We start from the raw sequence: 20,169 nt of genomic DNA on the forward strand, positions 1-20,169 counted from the left end.
AGTGGAATTAATTTACAAAGTGACCTTGAGACACAATGTACCTAGCAGTGAGACAAGCGTATATCAAGGTGCTCTCTTGCCTTTGGCTCTCGCAATCGTTGGAAAATCTGAAGGGCTACATCTTGCAGATGAATAAATGTCACATCTAAGGCCAACGTCCTACCATTTAGAAGTTGAACCATTTAGTAATTTCTACTTAGAAAAAATTGTACTCGACTTTTTCCTAAAACACTTCCCCATTGATGGGACTTCAAAACTATCCTTATTACCTGGCTTTTTTGTTCGTTTGAATCTCTGTACAACATGGATTGGAGTGCGCCTAAAAATAGGCAACATGAAGGTGCCTATGGCCTACATATAGCATAACTAGCCGGGAGAGCGCTCCAGAGGAGCCCTCCCCAGCAATGACCGCCATGCATGTGTAGTCTGCAGACCCTGGCACAGGAGTGTAGAGACCGCTAACGCAGTCACTTCATTCCCAGCACTTCAGAGCCCCTGTCCCTGGGGGTGTCCTTTTAGTACATTCGGGCGCAATGATCGCGTCCTGCAATGAGATAATGGGCGCTAACAGTGATCATTAATGAATGGACCTCTCAGTGTTACAGTTTAAAAAAATATAGGCTGTATAATCTCTCAGAAGTATGCTGCTTTGTTACCGACGTCTTTGTAGTGCTAAAACAATATCTTTGAGTGTCTTCTTTTCCAGGTCTGGTGCAGATGCATCATAACTATTTACAATTATTTTGTGGTGACCAACTTTTTCTGGATGTTCGTAGAAGGCTGTTACCTCCATACGGCCATAGTGATGACCTACTCCACCGACAAGCTGAGGAAATGGGTCTTCCTCTTCATAGGATGGTGTAAGTCCGCTCTATGCTACTTTAAAGTGAAATTATGGGGAACCCGTTTTATGTTCAATGTGATTTTTGAAAAATGTATCAGGGAACCAAAAGGGCTTTTAATGACCTGAGACAAAATCATATTACAGGGTGACCAGGTTTTCCGGTTCTAAAACGTAGGAGCAGTTTATCAAAGTTCAGGGACTAAGTTTAATTTTCGGAAAAAAAAATTTTTTTAGGAAAAACATTTTTTTTTTCTCTTTCATTTCTCTGTCCTGCTGCTATAATTTCTCAGTGTTTTGCAGTAATGTTTATTTATAATTGTATTCGCACTGAGCAGACTGTTGTTTTACATGTGCTAAAATGGTTTCCATTAGTGATCTGTCTAAACCGGCAGTGTTCAGTTATTGTCAAGGTTTTTAGTTTTGGCTCTGAATCTGTAACTGCAAGAATTTACATACTGATTTCTTTTTCACTTGTAATTATGGGCCAGAGGTGACTGGGATCGTTCCTCATTTTAACCAATACAGAGAAATTATAGTAAGTGGAGCATTGCTGTGTGCTTTCTTTAAAGAGACAGACGTAATAAATTTGGTGATAGTGAGAGTTTGGTCTGTGGTACCAGCCTTGCGGTAAGAGGACACTGATCAGGTTTACCATCTAATGGGATGCCAGGTTTGAGCCTGGGACTGATAGGAACCAGTAAGCGATAGACCAGAGGAGTCTTAAGCTGGGTACACAGTTAACGATGTGTACCCAGCCTAACATCGCTGGCGACGGAACCCAGCGGGGGAGCCGGCATTGGCAAGTGCATGTAGGGCCAACGGAGGATGTTGCTGACGATGTGCGGAACCGTGCATCATCAGCGACATAGCGGGTACACACTAGATAAGGGCCGGCCTAGACGTCGATTGCAACCTACCGGTGGCTCGCAGAGCTCCCGCCGGTAGACTGTGACCAACTTGTGGCAGCAAATGGGAACGCTGGTCTCTGAAGCGATCAGAGTCTAAATAAGTCTCTGATCGCTTCAGAGGACAACGATCCCACTGTATGCAGTGTGCGGGTGATGTGAGGACCCTGCGCGCCTGCTGGATCTAGTTAGAGCCAGTAAGCGGGAGTGAAAGTGGGAGCACTGACGGCGTGGAGCGGTGCCCAGTGTGAAGAGAGTTAAGCACTGCACAGGGGAGTGGGGCCTGTTCTACATTGGGAGTGGGCACCAGTACTGGGGGCACAATATAAGGGGCATTACTGGGGGAAAAACATAAGAGGCACTACTGGGGGCACTGCATAAGGGGCACTATTAGGGGCACTGTATACAGAGCTCTAATACAGGGGGCATAATGGGCACAACTACAGGGGCATTGCATAATGGGCACAACTTCAGGGGAATAGCATAAGAGGCTTAAATACAGGGGGCATTGCATTATGGGCACAACTACAGGGGTCATTGCATAATGGGCACAACTACAGGGGGAACTGCATAATGGGCACAACTACATGTCTGTCTGTTTTATACAGACACCACTTGCTGCATTAACATTTTAGATGGACGGTATAGCATTTGAGATGGATGGAATTGCAGAGCTGTGTGTGTGCGGCTCTGCTATTCCGTCCATCTCTGAATCAGGCTGAAATGTTTGGGAGCCGATGGGAGCTGAGTTTTCACAAAGGTACTTAAAGTGCAATACAGTATCTGTATGCATCAGACCTGATCCATCATATCAGAATCAAGCTCAACTTCCAGAAATGGACAGGATCCAAAGTCATTTCTTCTATATTGGGCTCAGCTGGCACCTTTAGGGCTAAACACATGTCTTAAATACATTTATCCTGACACAAGTTGTCATATTATGAACAGGCTTGCCTACCCTCCCGACTTGGCCGGGAGCCTCCCGATTTTCGGGTGCCGCTACCGGCCTCCTGAAAGGCAGGCAAGCCTCCCGGAAGTCTCACACCCTCCCCATCTCCCCCCTGAAAAAAACAGAAATACCCGCAGCGGGGGGCCCGGTGACGCGATTCGCGCAGAATCGCGTCATCGTGGCCCCGCCCCCTGCTTTACAATGCCTAAAATCACGGCATTGTGAAGAGGGGGCGGAGTCACGATGACGCGATCATGCGGCCCTGCCCCCTGCTCCGCCCCCAGTGTGACACAAAATGGCCGCCCCGGCTCCGCCCCAATGGCCGGCCCCGCCCCCCGCTATTAGCCGACAATCAGCTCCCTCCCGGAAGGCTGGAGCTGATTGTCGGCAAGTATGATTATGAAATTGTTTAATTGAGTGCTATAAAAGTAAGGAGGCTGTAATTGAAATAACCGAGGTTTGCATAGAACAGAGGGCACAGGGATGGATGGGGTTAATAAAGTGAAAGGAGTGGTCATTTAGGATTGTCACAGGGATAGGTTGATTGTTGTTAAGGGGGAGTGGTTACTGGGCCTATGGGTAATGTCTGTAGGATATTCTGCCTCTTTGATTCTGATCTCCCGCCCTCCCTTCCCTATTGTGTCTTGTGTCGGCTTTATTTCATGGCAGGGAAAGTTAGGCAATCTGTCAAGCGTCCATATTGCTGCAATAGGAGCAGTGCGCACCCCTTCATGCACGGGTTAGGCTGATTTCACCCTACTGGGATCAGCGGCACCTCTCATCCGGGTGGGCCAAAATGGTGCATTGGTATGGGTGTTGGATACCGCATCACTTGCTAGAAAGGGAGAGTTGGCCCTTGCAAGTATTTTATATCTCACTTACCATTAATTGGGATAGTTGGCCCTGGTAAGTTGTGCACATCTTTTGCCTAAGTCAAGCTGGCACCGGTGGTTTGCCGTTCTTTCCTCTGCCACCATACTCATTATTGTAAGTAAATAAAGCTGACCCATTATTTTTGAACGCCATTAACTTGGTCTGTGTCTTTATTTTTTGAGAAAATATGGTTTGAAAGAACTTATGGTTACATCCATCATCTGACAACAGTGAGTTTATAAATGCAGGAAGTTGGGGACTTTGGCTCACTTTCATATACTTGTCATTTAAAAAAAAATGCTTTTCTCCTATAGTCAAACAGACTGATATTTTCAAGTGACAACATGGTTTTTGTCAATGTGCAAATTTGATCTTATTTTGCTCCTAAATTTAGATTCTGAATTAGACCTAAAATGTGTAGGAAAATAACAATTCACCACATCAAATCAGGGTTCCCCTGAGTTTATTGAATCCTGGCTTGCGTAGTTCTGGGCTAAAGTACCCACCATCTCTAGACTCCTTAGCACATTCTGTAGTATAGGGCATCTAGCTTCCAGGGGGAGAGGGGGGAGATGGGGCACTTTGAATGTCCAAATGGTTAAGCAACCGGGCTGTCTGTAGGTGTAAGGTATTGTCTGCTGTGTACATAGCTCTGTCATACCACCACACCAGTAAACACATATTTCCAACAATTAGCTCATTACTTAACAGTTTTTGCTGAACTTGTAACCTAGCAGTTTGCTGGTTACCTTACCTGTACCATTTCACTTTATTCGCTGGACGTGACTCGCTTAAATTTGAAGGAGAAATTTTAACCTAACCCAAGACCTAAAAATAACACTAAAATGTACGGTCAACATATCGACATTTTCACCATGTCACTATTTTACATGTCAACCTAACGTCCATGTCGACATTCTGACCGGATACCCTGTTAGTGCATTTTCTGCCCATGCCCATTGCCAGTCTATGGCACCATGCCGCCATGGGTAAGAAGATCACACAGCAATGGGCACCGGTGACTCCGTGCCTGCTGCACAGTCACTGACCAGCACCGCCGGACACGGTAAGTGCATGCAGGTCTCCAGCATGCTGTGACATTACCCCCTCCCCTAGAGGTGGGCACCGAACACCCCACAAATGGCTTGCCAGGGACTTCTGATGGAATCCAAAGCCTTGACCTAACAGCGTTCTTTGGGACCATATCCCTTCCAATCCACCAGGAATTGAACCGTACCGTGAGAGATTCTGGGGTCCAAAATTTGCTTCACCTCATTTTCCTCTTGATGGTCCACTGGAGTAGCCAAAGAAGAAATTACAGGGGTGTCGAAAACTGATTAAGACCCAGCAGTTTCAAGAGGGAGATATGAAAAACATTTGGTATTTTAAGCGTGCCTGGCAGCCTCAGTCAATAAGCCACCGGGATGATCACTTGGAGGATCTGAAAAGACCCAATGAACCTGGGAGCAAACTTCATTGCAGGCACCTTCATTCATAGATGTTTGGTTGACAACCAGACTCTGTCCCCAGTATTCAGTAAAGGACCCTTTTTCCTCTTCCTGTCCACAAACAATTTGCACTTAGAGGAGGCTTTGCACAAATTCCTCTTTAAGTCTCTCCAAATTTTAAGGAAACGGTTCACTGTACCCTGGACCACTGAAAGTGAAAGTGACCAGCCGGCCGGTAACACAGGATACAGACCATATTGAAAGAAGATGGGAGAGTAACCCGATGCCTCATGGAACAGATTATGGCATGCAAATTCAGCCCATGGTAAAAAAAAAAGATACCCAAACTTGACTGACCATTGCTTTGAGGATGCTAGGCTGATGGGAAACTCAAATTAACTCCAAAGCATTTACACAGTGACTTCCAAAATGTTGACATAATTTGGACACCGCGGTCCGAAACAATGTGCAGTTTCAGAGCAGAATGTACAATTTTTAATGGGTCTAAATGAGCACCCCTGGAAAATCTATTCACCACCACCCAGATGGTATTGAACCCTTGGCAAGATGGTAAATCAGTGACAAAGTCTATGTATATATGGGACCAAGGTAGTACAGGTAGTACAAGCTGCCACAAAGTCTTTGACATCACAACGTATTGTCGCCCACCAATAATTCCTGAGAATTAGCTCCAGAGTTTTCTTCAGCCCTGCATGACTGGTGAAACGTGACGAATCAATCCACTGAAGTAACTTAGGGCCTGATTCAGAGGCGCTCGATATTTGCGAGCACTAGTTCTGAATTTTTTTTAAAAATCCGCCTCCAGGCCGATTGCATAGGTGTGGGTGACCACCCACAGCTTTTGCGAGCGGCCTGGCGATGGTCATGACTAAATTTGGAGCCAATCAGACATCCTGACTAAGGGCCTGATTCAGACCCGCTCGCGAGCGCTGAGCGCTCGCAAGCGGGTCGATGTTGGCCCAGTGTGCATGCGCACGACGGAGCCGGCTCCGTCGTGCGCATGCGCGAGACCCAGATAGCGACGGGCAAGCCGTCGCTTTGGGTCTCGTACCAAAAGGGGCGTGCTGTCGATGGTGAGTGACAGCACGCCCCCTTTGGTCTGCGTGCCGGGGACGTGGCTGCCCAGACGGAGGCCCCACTGACATCACAAGTGATGTCAGTGGGAGTGCTCTCAAGCACTCCAGGGCTTGCGGCAACAAGACCCTACCACAAGGGTCTCGTCGCAAGCCCGATGGTCGCGATGGTCTTAACCATCGCGACCATCTTCCTGGCCGCTCGCTATAGCTGTGGGTGGTCAAAAATTAAGAAGGACGGCCCTGATTCAGAGCGAGCGCTCTGTCAGAGCGTCAGGCTCCTAATCAGGGCCTAAATCCCCAACTTAATTTGCTGAAATGCAGACCCAAACTTGCAACGAACCTCCACCATGCTTCACTGTTAACTGCAGACACTCATTATTGTACCACTCTTCAGCCCTTCAGTGAAGAAACTGCCTTCTGTTACAGCCAAATATTAAAAATTTGGACCCATCAGTCCAGAGCACCTGCTGCCAGGTCCCACGTCGATGGTATTGCTTTTTGCCCGCAATTCTTCCATGAAGACCACTTCTGGCCAGACTTCACCAAACAGTAGATGAATGTACAGATGTGTCCACATACATCTAGCCTCCTTGTGCACTAAACAGCCCTTATAGTCGCGCCATGCCGTGGTGTGACTCGGTAGCGCCGAGCATCTTTTCGTGAGACTTTTTACCTTCAAATATGGCTTATTCGCAGATGCACACAGAACATAGGCATGCTGCATATCATTTTAATCAGAAGCTGCTTGTGCTAACTACTCACATTGTTATGTGAATAAGATGCATTTGAAGGTAAGAAGTCGCACAAAAAGATACTCAGCACTACCGAGTCACACAGTGCTTCGGTTATGTGTGTTGCGACTTGTTGAGCACCGAGGATAGATGTATGTGGACACATCTATACCTGGGTCCCAATGGTTTCTGCCAGTTCTGAGCTGACAGCACTGCTGGACATCTTCCCATTTTGAAGGGAAGAAAGCATGATGTGTCTTCCATCTGATGCACGAATACCCCTTTAACATCGCTAATGGCGGGTCGCACCCGGGATTTGTACACGTGTCGATCCCGGGTGCGACCTGTCTGAGAACCCTTTCAGAGTGGCTGCCCGATCCGGCATTCGTCAACGTCATCGCTGCTGAGCTTGCGCTTGGAGATGAGAACATCTCCAAGCACCGGCTCTCCCTATGCAGTAAACGGGACCCAGGTCGCCTCGACCCGGGTTACCCATACACACCGTTCCGCAAACCGGGTTGAACTCATGTTCATCCCTGCTCCCTACCTGAGTTGAAGTGCCGGGTCGCTCGAACTGGGTTATTTCAACTGGCCCCTTTCACACTGCACAGCAACCTGTGTTGCTGCGCACTCATGTGCAATAACCCGGGTTACTTGATGGCAGTGTGAAAGGGTTATAAGTTTTCTTGGCCGACCACTGCATCTACGGCCCGTTTCTTTGTTCTTCTTCAAAAGAGCTTGAACAGCACATCTTAAAACCCCAGACTGCTTTGAAATCTTTGCCTGGGTGAGACCTTGCTGATGCAGTATACTTACCTTGTGTTTTGTTGCTGTGCTCAGTCTTGCCATGGTGTATGACCTGTGACATGAAACGGTCTTCCACAACCTCACCATTGTAACTAGGGGTGTGCACCGGCCACTTTTCGTGTTTTGTGTTTTGGTTTTGGATCTGGATCTTTCTTCGTGTTTTGGATCTGGATTGGTTTTGCCAAAACCACCCTTCCGTGTTTTGGGTTCTGGGTTTTGTGTTTTGGATCTGTATTTTTTTTTAAAAAAGCATAAAAACAGCTAAAATCACAGAATTTGTAGGTTTTTCTGCTCCTATGCTATTATTAACCTCAATAACCTTAATTTCCACTCATTTCCAGTCTATTCTGAACACCTCACACCTCACAATAGTGTTTTTATGTCCAAAACGTTGCACCGAGGTAGCTGGATGACTATGCTAAGCGACACGAGTGGGCGGCACAAACACGTGACCCATCTAGGCGTGAAACTGCAGTGGCAGACAGGATGGCAGTTTGAAAAACTAGGCCCCAAACTGTACATAATGCAAAGAAAAAAAAGAGGTGCAAGATGGAATTGTCCTTGGGCCCTCCCACCCACCCTTATGTTGTATAAACAGGACATGCACACTTTAACAAACCAATCATTTCAGCGCCAGGGTCTGCCACACAACTGTGGCTGAAATGATTGGTTCGTTTGGGCCCCCACAAAACAAGCTGGCAATTAATGTGTCCCTGCACAAACTGGCTCTATGGAGGCAAGATGTCATCCTCATCCTCCTCATCCACCGATTCCTCACCCTCTTCAGTGTGTACATCCTCATCCTCACAAAGTATTAACTCGTCCCCACTTGAATCCACCACCACAGGTCCCTCTGTACCTTCTGGAGGCTGGTCTCCCTGGAAGAGCTGATAATTCATTTTGATGAACATCATCTTCTCCACATTCTGTGGAAGCAACCTCCTACGCCTTTCGCTGACAAGGTTCCCGGCTGCACTAAACACTCTTTCGGAGTACACACTGGAGGGGGGGCAACTCAGGTAAAATAGAGCCAGTTTGTACAGGGGCCTCCAAATTGCCTCTTTTTCCTGCCAGTACAGGTATGGACTGTCTGCCATGCCTACTTGGATGCTGTCACCGATGTAATCCTCCACCATTCTGTCAATGGTGACAGTATCATATGCAGTGACAGTAGACATGTCAGAAATTGTTGCCAGGTCCTTCAGTCCGGACCAGATGTCCAAACTTGGTCCTGCCTGTCCTGCATCACCGCCAGCGGGTTGCTTAGGATACCTAAGTTTTTTCCTGGCAGCCCCAGTTGCAGGAGAAAATGAAGAAGGAGCTGTTGACGTGTCACGTTCCGCTTCAGCTGACAGTGTGTTCACCAGCAGGTCTTTGCACCTCTGCAGGCTTGTGTCGGCCGGAAAGAGAGACACCACATAGGCTTTAAACCTAGGATCGAGCACGGTGGCCAAAATGTAGTGGTCTGATTTCAACAGATTGACCACCCTGGAATCCTGGCAAAGCGAATGAAGGGCTTCATCCACAAGTCCCACATGCCGAGCGGAATCGCTCCGTCTTAGCTCCTCCTTCACTTTCTCCAGCTGCTTCTGCAAAAGCCTGATGAGGGGAATGACCTGACTCAAGCTGGCAGTGTCTGAACTGACTTCACGTGTGGCAAGTTCGAAGGGCTGGAGAACCTTGCACAACACGGAAATCATTCTCCACTGCGCTTGAGTCAGGTGCATACCCCCTCCTTTGCCTATGTCATAGGTGGATGTATAGGCTTGTATGGCCTTTTGCTGCTCCTCCATCCTCTGAAGCATATAGAGGGTTGAGTTCCACCGTGTCACAACCTCTTGCTTCAGGTGATGGCGGGGCAGGTTCAAGAGTGTTTGCTGGCGCTCCAGTCTTCGGCACGCAGTCGCTGAATGGCGAAAGTGGCCAGAAATTTTTCGGGCCACCCAAAGCGTCTCCTGCACGCCCCTGTCGCTTTTCAGAAAATTCTGCACCACCAAGTTTATTGTGTGAGCAAAACATGGGACGTGCTGGAATTTGCCCAGATGTAATGCCCGCACAATATTGGTGGCGTTGTCAGATATCACAAATCCCCAGGAGAGTCTAAGTGGGGTAAGCCACTGGGCGATGATTTCCCTCAGTTTCTCTAAGAGGTTGTCGGCGGTGTGCCTCTTACTGAAACCGGTGATACACAGCGTAGCCTGCCTTGTAACGAGCTGGCGTTTCTGAGATGCTGCTACTGGTGACGCTGCTGCTGTTGCTGCGTAAGGTGATACATCTACCCAGTGGGCTGTCACAGTCATATAGTCCTTAGTCTGCCCTGTTCCACTTGTCCACATGTCCGTGGTTAAGTGGACATTGTGTACAACGGCATTTTTCAGGACACTGAGGACACTTTTTCTGACGTTTCTGTACAGTCTCGGTATCGCCTGCCTAGTGAAGTGGAATCTAGACGGTATTTGGAACCGGGGACACACTACCTCCATCAATTGTCTAAATCCCACTGCACTAATGGCGGATACCGGACGCACGTCTAACACCAACATAGCAGTCAAGGCCTCAGTTATACGTTTTACTTCAGGATGACTGCTGTCGTACTTCATCCTCCTCGCTAAGGACTGTTGGAGGGTCAATTGTTTAGTAAAAGTAGTGGTGTTCCTACTTCCTCTCTGGGATGATGAACGACTCCCAGCAGCAGCAACAGCAGCAGCGGCAGCAGTAGGCGTAGCAATGCAGGATCCTCCAGAGGAATCCCGGATAGGAGAGTCAGTCATGCCAGTGACATGGCCTGCAGGACTACTTCCGATCCTGACTAAGGAGGAAATTGACGAGGAGGGAGTTGACGGTGTGGTTTGCAGGCGCTTGGATACAACAGGACAACGGGATTTAGGTGTCCCTGGACTGCTTACGGTCTTAGCCAAAGTTTCTGAACTTGACAGTAACTTTTTATGAACGCGCTGCAGGTGCCGTATAAGGGAGGATGTTCCTAGGTGGTTGACGTCCCTACCCCTACTTATTTCACCTTTACATATGGTACATATGGCAAGACAGTTGTTGTCCGGATTTGGATAGAAATATTGCCAGACCAAAGAGGTGGAATGTTTGGTCTTCTGCCCAGGCATGACCGTGATGGGCTTTTTCATCCCACGGACAACAACTGTCTCCCCCGGAGCCTGATTTAAACAAACCACATCACCATCAGAATCCTCCTCGCCAACTTCCTCCTCAGCGCCAGCTACACCAGTATCCTCATCCTGTTGTACTTCAACAGTGACATCTTCAATTTGCATATCAGCAAGTGGACTGTGGGTGCTCCTTTCAGCACTTGCAGGGGGCATGCAAATGGTGGAAAGAGCCACCTCTTCCCGTCCAGTGCTGGGAAGGTCAGGCATCGCAACCACCACCACACTTGGACTCTCCTTGGGGATTTGTGATATCTTCTTAGAAAGCACAGTTCTTCGCTGTGCTTTTGCCAGCTTAACTCTTTTGATTTTTTTAGTGGGAGGAGGGCTTCCATCGTCATGTGAAGCTGAACCACTAGTCATGAACATACTAGGGATCGACCTTAGCCGTTCCTTGCCACTCCGTGTCGTAAATGGCATATTGGCAAGTTTACGTTTCTCTTCAGCTGATTTAAATGTCTTTTTCAAGGTCATTTTCCTGAACTTTGCCATTTGGGATTGTATGTGCCCTCTACTATGACATTGGGCATCGGCCTTGGCAGACGACGTTGATGGCATGTTATCGTCTATGTCATGACTAGTGGCAGCAGCTTCAGCACTAGGAGGAAGTGGTTCTTGATCTTTCTCTATTTTATTTTTATCGGAGAAAGTTTGGTCCTCCATTTATGTTATATCGATTTGATATATACGTGCGGCTAAACACAGAAAATAATTTTTTTTTTGGTTTGGACTGGAGTGTACTTTGTGGGTTACAGCACCCTTTAACGGTCAAGCCAGCCGGCCCTTTACTTATGACACAGGCGCACTCTTGGCACTACTTTGTTGATGCACGTGCGGCTACTGCGCACACAATTCACAAACACAGAAAATAATTTTTTTTTGGTTTGGCCTGGAGTGTACTTTCGGGGGTTACAGCACCCTTTAACGGTCAAGCCAGCCGGCCCTTTACTTATGACACAGGCGCACGCTTGGCACTACTTTGTTGATGCACGTGCGGCTACTGCGCACACAATTCACAAACACAGAAAATAATTTTTTTTTTGGTTTGGACTGGAGTGTACTTGGGGGTTACAGCACCCTTTAACGGTCAAGCCAGCCGGCCCTTTACTTATGACACAGGCGCACGCTTGGCACTACTTTGTTGATGCACGTGCGACTACTGCGCACACAATTCACAAACACAGAAAATAATATTTTTTTTGGTTTGGACTGGAGTGTACTTTCGGGGGTTACAGCACCCTTAACGGTCAAGCCAGCCGGCCCTTTACTTATGACACAGGCGCACGCTTGGCACTACTTTGTTGATGCACGTGCGGCTACTGCGCACACAATTCACAAACACAGAAAATAATTTTTTTTTGGTTTGGACTGGAGTGTACTTTCGGGGGTTACAGCACCCTTAACGGTCAAGCCAGCCGGCCCTTTACTTATGACACAGGCGCACGCTTGGCACTACTTTGTTGATGCACGTGTGGCTACTGCGCACACAATTCACAAACACAGAAAATAATTTTTTTTTTGGTTTGGACTGGAGTGTACTTTCGGGGGTTACAGCACCCTTAACGGTCAAGCCAGCCGGCCCTTTACTTATGACACAGGCGCACTCTTGGCACTACTTTGTTGATGCACGTGCGGCTACTGCGCACACAATTCACAAACACAGAAAATAATTTTTTTTTGGTTAGGACTGGAGTGTACTTTCGGGGGTTACAGCACCCTTTAACGGTCAAGCCAGCCGGCCCTTTACTTATGACACAGGCGCACGCTTGGCACTACTTTGTTGATGCACGTGCGGCTACTGCGCACACAATTCACAAACACAGAAAATAATTTTTTTTTTGGTTTGGACTGGAGTGTACTTTCGGGGGTTACAGCACCCTTAACGGTCAAGCCAGCCGGCCCTTTACTTATGACACAGGCGCACGCTTGGCACTACTTTGTTGATGCACGTGCGGCTACTGCGCACACAATTCACAAACACAGAAAATAATTTTTTTTTTGGTTTGGACTGGAGTGTACTTTCGGGGGTTACAGCACCCTTAACGGTCAAGCCAGCCGGCCCTTTACTTATGACACAGGCGCACTCTTGGCACTACTTTGTTGATGCACGTGCGGCTACTGCGCACACAATTCACAAACACAGAAAATAATTTTTTTTTGGTTAGGACTGGAGTGTACTTTCGGGGGTTACAGCACCCTTTAACGGTCAAGCCAGCCGGCCCTTTACTTATGACACAGGCGCACGCTTGGCACTACTTTGTTGATGCACGTGCGGCTACTGCGCACACAATTCACAAACACAGAAAATAATTTTTTTTTTGGTTTGGACTGGAGTGTACTTTCGGGGGTTACAGCACCCTTAACGGTCAAGCCAGCCGGCCCTTTACTTATGACACAGGCGCACGCTTGGCACTACTTTGTTGATGCACGTGCGGCTACTGCGCACACAATTCACAAACACAGAAAATAATTTTTTTTTTGGTTTGGACTGGAGTGTACTTGGGGGTTACAGCACCCTTTAACGGTCAAGCCAGCCGGCCCTTTACTTATGACACAGGCGCACGCTTGGCACTACTTTGTTGATGCACGTGCGACTACTGCGCACACAATTCACAAACACAGAAAATAATATTTTTTTTGGTTTGGACTGGAGTGTACTTTCGGGGGTTACAGCACCCTTAACGGTCAAGCCAGCCGGCCCTTTACTTATGACACAGGCGCACGCTTGGCACTACTTTGTTGATGCACGTGCGGCTACTGCGCACACAATTCACAAACACAGAAAATAATTTTTTTTTGGTTTGGACTGGAGTGTACTTTCGGGGGTTACAGCACCCTTAACGGTCAAGCCAGCCGGCCCTTTACTTATGACACAGGCGCACGCTTGGCACTACTTTGTTGATGCACGTGTGGCTACTGCGCACACAATTCACAAACACAGAAAATAATTTTTTTTTTGGTTTGGACTGGAGTGTACTTTCGGGGGTTACAGCACCCTTAACGGTCAAGCCAGCCGGCCCTTTACTTATGACACAGGCGCACTCTTGGCACTACTTTGTTGATGCACGTGCGGCTACTGCGCACACAATTCACAAACACAGAAAATAATTTTTTTTTGGTTAGGACTGGAGTGTACTTTCGGGGGTTACAGCACCCTTTAACGGTCAAGCCAGCCGGCCCTTTACTTATGACACAGGCGCACGCTTGGCACTACTTTGTTGATGCACGTGCGGCTACTGCGCACACAATTCACAAACACAGAAAATAATTTTTTTTTTGGTTTGGACTGGAGTGTACTTTCGGGGGTTACAGCACCCTTAACGGTCAAGCCAGCCGGCCCTTTACTTATGACACAGGCGCACGCTTGGCACTACTTTGTTGATGCACGTGCGGCTACTGCGCACACAATTCACAAACACAGAAAATAATTTTTTTTTTGGTTTGGACTGGAGTGTACTTGGGGGTTACAGCACCCTTTAACGGTCAAGCCAGCCGGCCCTTTACTTATGACACAGGCGCACGCTTGGCACTACTTTGTTGATGCACGTGCGACTACTGCGCACACAATTCACAAACACAGAAAATAATATTTTTTTTGGTTTGGACTGGAGTGTACTTTCGGGGGTTACAGCACCCTTAACGGTCAAGCCAGCCGGCCCTTTACTTATGACACAGGCGCACGCTTGGCACTACTTTGTTGATGCACGTGCGGCTACTGCGCACACAATTCACAAACACAGAAAATAATTTTTTTTTGGTTTGGACTGGAGTGTACTTTCGGGGGTTACAGCACCCTTAACGGTCAAGCCAGCCGGCCCTTTACTTATGACACAGGCGCACGCTTGGCACTACTTTGTTGATGCACGTGCGGCTACTGCGCACACAATTCACAAACACAGAAAATAATTTTTTTTTGGTTAGGACTGGAGTGTACTTTCGGGGGTTACAGCACCCTTTAACGGTCAAGCCAGCCGGCCCTTTACTTATGACACAGGCGCACGCTTGGCACTACTTTGTTGATGCACGTGCGGCTACTGCGCACACAATTCACAAACACAGAAAATAATTTTTTTTTTGGTTTGGACTGGAGTGTACTTTCGGGGGTTACAGCACCCTTAACGGTCAAGCCAGCCGGCCCTTTACTTATGACACAGGCGCACGCTTGGCACTACTTTGTTGATGCACGTGCGGCTACTGCGCACACAATTCACAAACACAGAAAATAATTTTTTTTTGGTTTGGACTGGAGTGTACTTTCGGGGGTTACAGCACCCTTAACGGTCAAGCCAGCCGGCCCTTTACTTATGACACAGGCGCACGCTTGGCACTACTTTGTTGATGCACGTGTGGCTACTGCGCACACAATTCACAAACACAGAAAATAATTTTTTTTTTGGTTTGGACTGGAGTGTACTTTCGGGGGTTACAGCACCCTTAACGGTCAAGCCAGCCGGCCCTTTACTTATGACACAGGCGCACTCTTGGCACTACTTTGTTGATGCACGTGCGGCTACTGCGCACACAATTCACAAACACAGAAAATAATTTTTTTTTGGTTAGGACTGGAGTGTACTTTCGGGGGTTACAGCACCCTTTAACGGTCAAGCCAGCCGGCCCTTTACTTATGACACAGGCGCACGCTTGGCACTACTTTGTTGATGCACGTGCGGCTACTGCGCACACAATTCACAAACACAGAAAATAATTTTTTTTTTGGTTTGGACTGGAGTGTACTTTCGGGGGTTACAGCACCCTTAACGGTCAAGCCAGCCGGCCCTTTACTTATGACACAGGCGCACGCTTGGCACTACTTTGTTGATGCACGTGCGGCTACTGCGCACACAATTCACAAACACAGAAAATAATTTTTTTTTTGGTTTGGACTGGAGTGTACTTGGGGGTTACAGCACCCTTTAACGGTCAAGCCAGCCGGCCCTTTACTTATGACACAGGCGCACGCTTGGCACTACTTTGTTGATGCACGTGCGACTACTGCGCACACAATTCACAAACACAGAAAATAATATTTTTTTTGGTTTGGACTGGAGTGTACTTTCGGGGGTTACAGCACCCTTAACGGTCAAGCCAGCTGGCCCTTTACTTATGACACAGGCGCACGCTTGGCACTACTTTGTTGATGCACGTGCGGCTACTGCGCACACAATTCACAAACACAGAAAATAATTTTTTTTTGGTTTGGACTGGAGTGTACTTTCGGGGGTTACAGCACCCTTAACGGTCAAGCCAGCCGGCCCTTTACTTATGACACAGGCGCACGCTTGGCACTACTTTGTTGATGCACGTGCGGCTACTGCGCACACAATTCACAAACACAGAAAATAATTTTTTTTTTGGTTTGGACTGGAGTGTACTTTCGGGGGTTACAGCACCCTTAACGGTCAAGCCAGCCGGCCCTTTACTTATGACACAGGCGCACGCTTGGCACTACTTTGTTGATGCACGTGCGGCTACTGCGCACACAATTCACAAACACAGAAAATAATTTTTTTTTGGTTAGGACTGGAGTGTACTTTCGGGGGTTACAGCACCCTTTAACGGTCAAGCCAGCCGGCCCTTTACTTATGACACAGGCGCACGCTTGGCACTACTTTGTTGATGCACGTGCGGCTACTGCGCACACAATTCACAAACACAGAAAATAATTTTTTTTTTGGTTTGGACTGGAGTGTACTTTCGGGGGTTACAGCACCCTTAACGGTCAAGCCAGCCGGCCCTTTACTTATGACACAGGCGCACGCTTGGCACTACTTTGTTGATGCACGTGCGGCTACTGCGCACACAATTCACAAACACAGAAAATAATTTTTTTTTGGTTTGGACTGGAGTGTACTTTCGGGGGTTACAGCACCCTTAACGGTCAAGCCAGCCGGCCCTTTACTTATGACACAGGCGCACGCTTGGCACTACTTTGTTGATGCACGTGTGGCTACTGCGCACACAATTCACAAACACAGAAAATAATTTTTTTTTTGGTTTGGACTGGAGTGTACTTTCGGGGGTTACAGCACCCTTAACGGTCAAGCCAGCCGGCCCTTTACTTATGACACAGGCGCACTCTTGGCACTACTTTGTTGATGCACGTGCGGCTACTGCGCACACAATTCACAAACACAGAAAATAATTTTTTTTTGGTTAGGACTGGAGTGTACTTTCGGGGGTTACAGCACCCTTTAACGGTCAAGCCAGCCGGCCCTTTACTTATGACACAGGCGCACGCTTGGCACTACTTTGTTGATGCACGTGCGGCTACTGCGCACACAATTCACAAACACAGAAAATAATTTTTTTTTTGGTTTGGACTGGAGTGTACTTTCGGGGGTTACAGCACCCTTAACGGTCAAGCCAGCCGGCCCTTTACTTATGACACAGGCGCACGCTTGGCACTACTTTGTTGATGCACGTGCGGCTACTGCGCACACAATTCACAAACACAGAAAATAATTTTTTTTTTGGTTTGGACTGGAGTGTACTTGGGGGTTACAGCACCCTTTAACGGTCAAGCCAGCCGGCCCTTTACTTATGACACAGGCGCACGCTTGGCACTACTTTGTTGATGCACGTGCGACTACTGCGCACACAATTCACAAACACAGAAAATAATATTTTTTTTGGTTTGGACTGGAGTGTACTTTCGGGGGTTACAGCACCCTTAACGGTCAAGCCAGCTGGCCCTTTACTTATGACACAGGCGCACGCTTGGCACTACTTTGTTGATGCACGTGCGGCTACTGCGCACACAATTCACAAACACAGAAAATAATTTTTTTTTGGTTTGGACTGGAGTGTACTTTCGGGGGTTACAGCACCCTTAACGGTCAAGCCAGCCGGCCCTTTACTTATGACACAGGCGCACGCTTGGCACTACTTTGTTGATGCACGTGCGGCTACTGCGCACACAATTCACAAACACAGAAAATAATTTTTTTTTTGGTTTGGACTGGAGTGTACTTTCGGGGGTTACAGCACCCTTAACGGTCAAGCCAGCCGGCCCTTTACTTATGACACAGGCGCACTCTTGGCACTACTTTGTTGATGCACGTGCGGCTACTGCGCACACAATTCACAAACACAGAAAATAATTTTTTTTTGGTTAGGACTGGAGTGTACTTTCGGGGGTTACAGCACCCTTTAACGGTCAAGCCAGCCGGCCCTTTACTTATGACACAGGCGCACGCTTGGCACTACTTTGTTGATGCACGTGCGGCTACTGCGCACACAATTCACAAACACAGAAAATAATTTTTTTTTTGGTTTGGACTGGAGTGTACTTTCGGGGGTTACAGCACCCTTAACGGTCAAGCCAGCCGGCCCTTTACTTATGACACAGGCGCACGCTTGGCACTACTTTGTTGATGCACGTGCGGCTACTGCGCACACAATTCACAAACACAGAAAATAATTTTTTTTTTGGTTTGGACTGGAGTGTACTTGGGGGTTACAGCACCCTTTAACGGTCAAGCCAGCCGGCCCTTTACTTATGACACAGGCGCACGCTTGGCACTACTTTGTTGATGCACGTGCGACTACTGCGCACACAATTCACAAACACAGAAAATAATATTTTTTTTGGTTTGGACTGGAGTGTACTTTCGGGGGTTACAGCACCCTTAACGGTCAAGCCAGCCGGCCCTTTACTTATGACACAGGCGCACGCTTGGCACTACTTTGTTGATGCACGTGCGGCTACTGCGCACACAATTCACAAACACAGAAAATAATTTTTTTTTTGGTTTGGACTGGAGTGTACTTTCGGGGGTTACAGCACCCTTAACGGTCAAGCCAGCCGGCCCTTTACTTATGACACAGGCGCACGCTTGGCACTACTTTGTTGATGCACGTGCGACTACTGCGCACACAATTCACAAACACAGAAAATAATATTTTTTTTGGTTTGGACTGGAGTGTACTTTCGGGGGTTACAGCACCCTTAACGGTCAAGCCAGCCGGCCCTTTACTTATGACACAGGCGCACGCTTGGCACTACTTTGTTGATGCACGTGCGGCTACTGCGCACACAATTCACAAACACAGAAAATATATTATTTTTTTAGCACTTGGGGGGAGCACCCCTGATGGACAGAGCACCCCCTGGACAACACTACAGCACTCCTTTAGGACTGGGACACTGCACAGGACTTTGGAGTGGACACAGCCCCTATGGAGAACTGACTGCACAACACAGTCCAGCCAGCCCCTATGGACTTTGAAGTAGTGGACACAGCCCCTATTAACAACAGCAGCACAGCACAACACAGCCAGCCCCTATGGACTTTGAAGTAGTGGACAACAGCAGCACTACACTACACTACACTACACAGCCCTAACTCCCACCCTCCCTCTTCACTGTCCACAGCCGAGTGAGAAAATGGCGCCGACGTGTGTACCTTATATAGGATCCAAAACCCGCGAGACTCGGAAGGCGGGAAGTTGACGTTTTGCCTCGATTTCAGATCCGAGTCAGGCGGGAAAAGTCGAGCCTGACTCGGATCGGACTCGGATCGGGGGGGCTCGGGGGGGTTCGGATTTCAGAAATCCGAACCCGCTCACCCCTAATTGTAACAGAGTTTGGCTGTTCCTCGCCCAGTTTTAAGCCTCCTACACTGCTGGTTCTGTTTCAGTTAATGACTGTGGGCCTGATTCAGAGCCGGACGTAATCAGCCGTTTGCCCGCAGTAGGTACGACCGTCCAAATGTCAAACCAAGCGCTCACACGTGTGGTCACTCGTAGCGAGTCTTCCACCCCATATTTCCCCAACCCCTCCTCTAGCTAACAAGCGTCCGAAATAGCGAGCGCTCTACTCGTTTTTTGTTGAAGTGTTCGCTTGCACAAGTACTACCGGAAGTAGGCCTGTCATTTGTCCATTGCCTTGTTTCTCGTTCAGCAAACATCCGTGAATCGATTGGTGCCAATCATTACCTTAATTTACTTAATTGTTGGTCGAATGTTTTCAATCTTGTTTCTATTTTGAATGTCAATAAACTTTATTGTTTGTTTTGTGTTCATTTTGGTCCGTAGTTTCCGTCCGCTTTTAACGGCAAACTTGTTTATTTTAAATCCAAATGCTGTTTGTGCGTTTTTTGGGGGGTTTTATTTAGGTTTATAATATTGAAAATTTGTATTTATTTTTTTCCGGATTGTTGCAAACGCATCAAAATGCAGCAAGCCAATCCTAAGTCACAATATATTTTTATGGGTTGCTCACATGACTCACACATTAACCAATAGAATTGTTCATGTTATTTATGAAAGTACATTAGCCAATCAAAATTAAATAAAATAAAACTGATTTGTCTTAAAAAAAAACCATTGCCATCA

General features: G+C 47.6%; 1 protein-coding gene across 2 annotated transcripts in view; it reads left to right on the forward strand.

Annotated features, from left to right (window-relative positions):
• CRHR2 (corticotropin releasing hormone receptor 2) overlaps positions 1 to 20,169 on the forward strand; it is a 435,919-nt gene that overhangs the window by 362,204 nt on the left and 53,546 nt on the right. For both annotated transcript variants that reach the window (XM_088442584.1, XM_088442585.1), the window contains one exon: positions 707 to 860. In XM_088442584.1, the coding sequence (XP_088298710.1) occupies positions 707 to 860 (154 nt within the window). The remainder of the gene's footprint in view (positions 1 to 706; positions 861 to 20,169) is intronic.

The sequence above is a fragment of the Taudactylus pleione genome, unplaced genomic scaffold (genome assembly GCF_031769625.1).
Source record: "Taudactylus pleione unplaced genomic scaffold, aTauple2 ptg000314l, whole genome shotgun sequence".
NCBI lineage: Eukaryota > Metazoa > Chordata > Amphibia > Anura > Myobatrachidae > Taudactylus > Taudactylus pleione.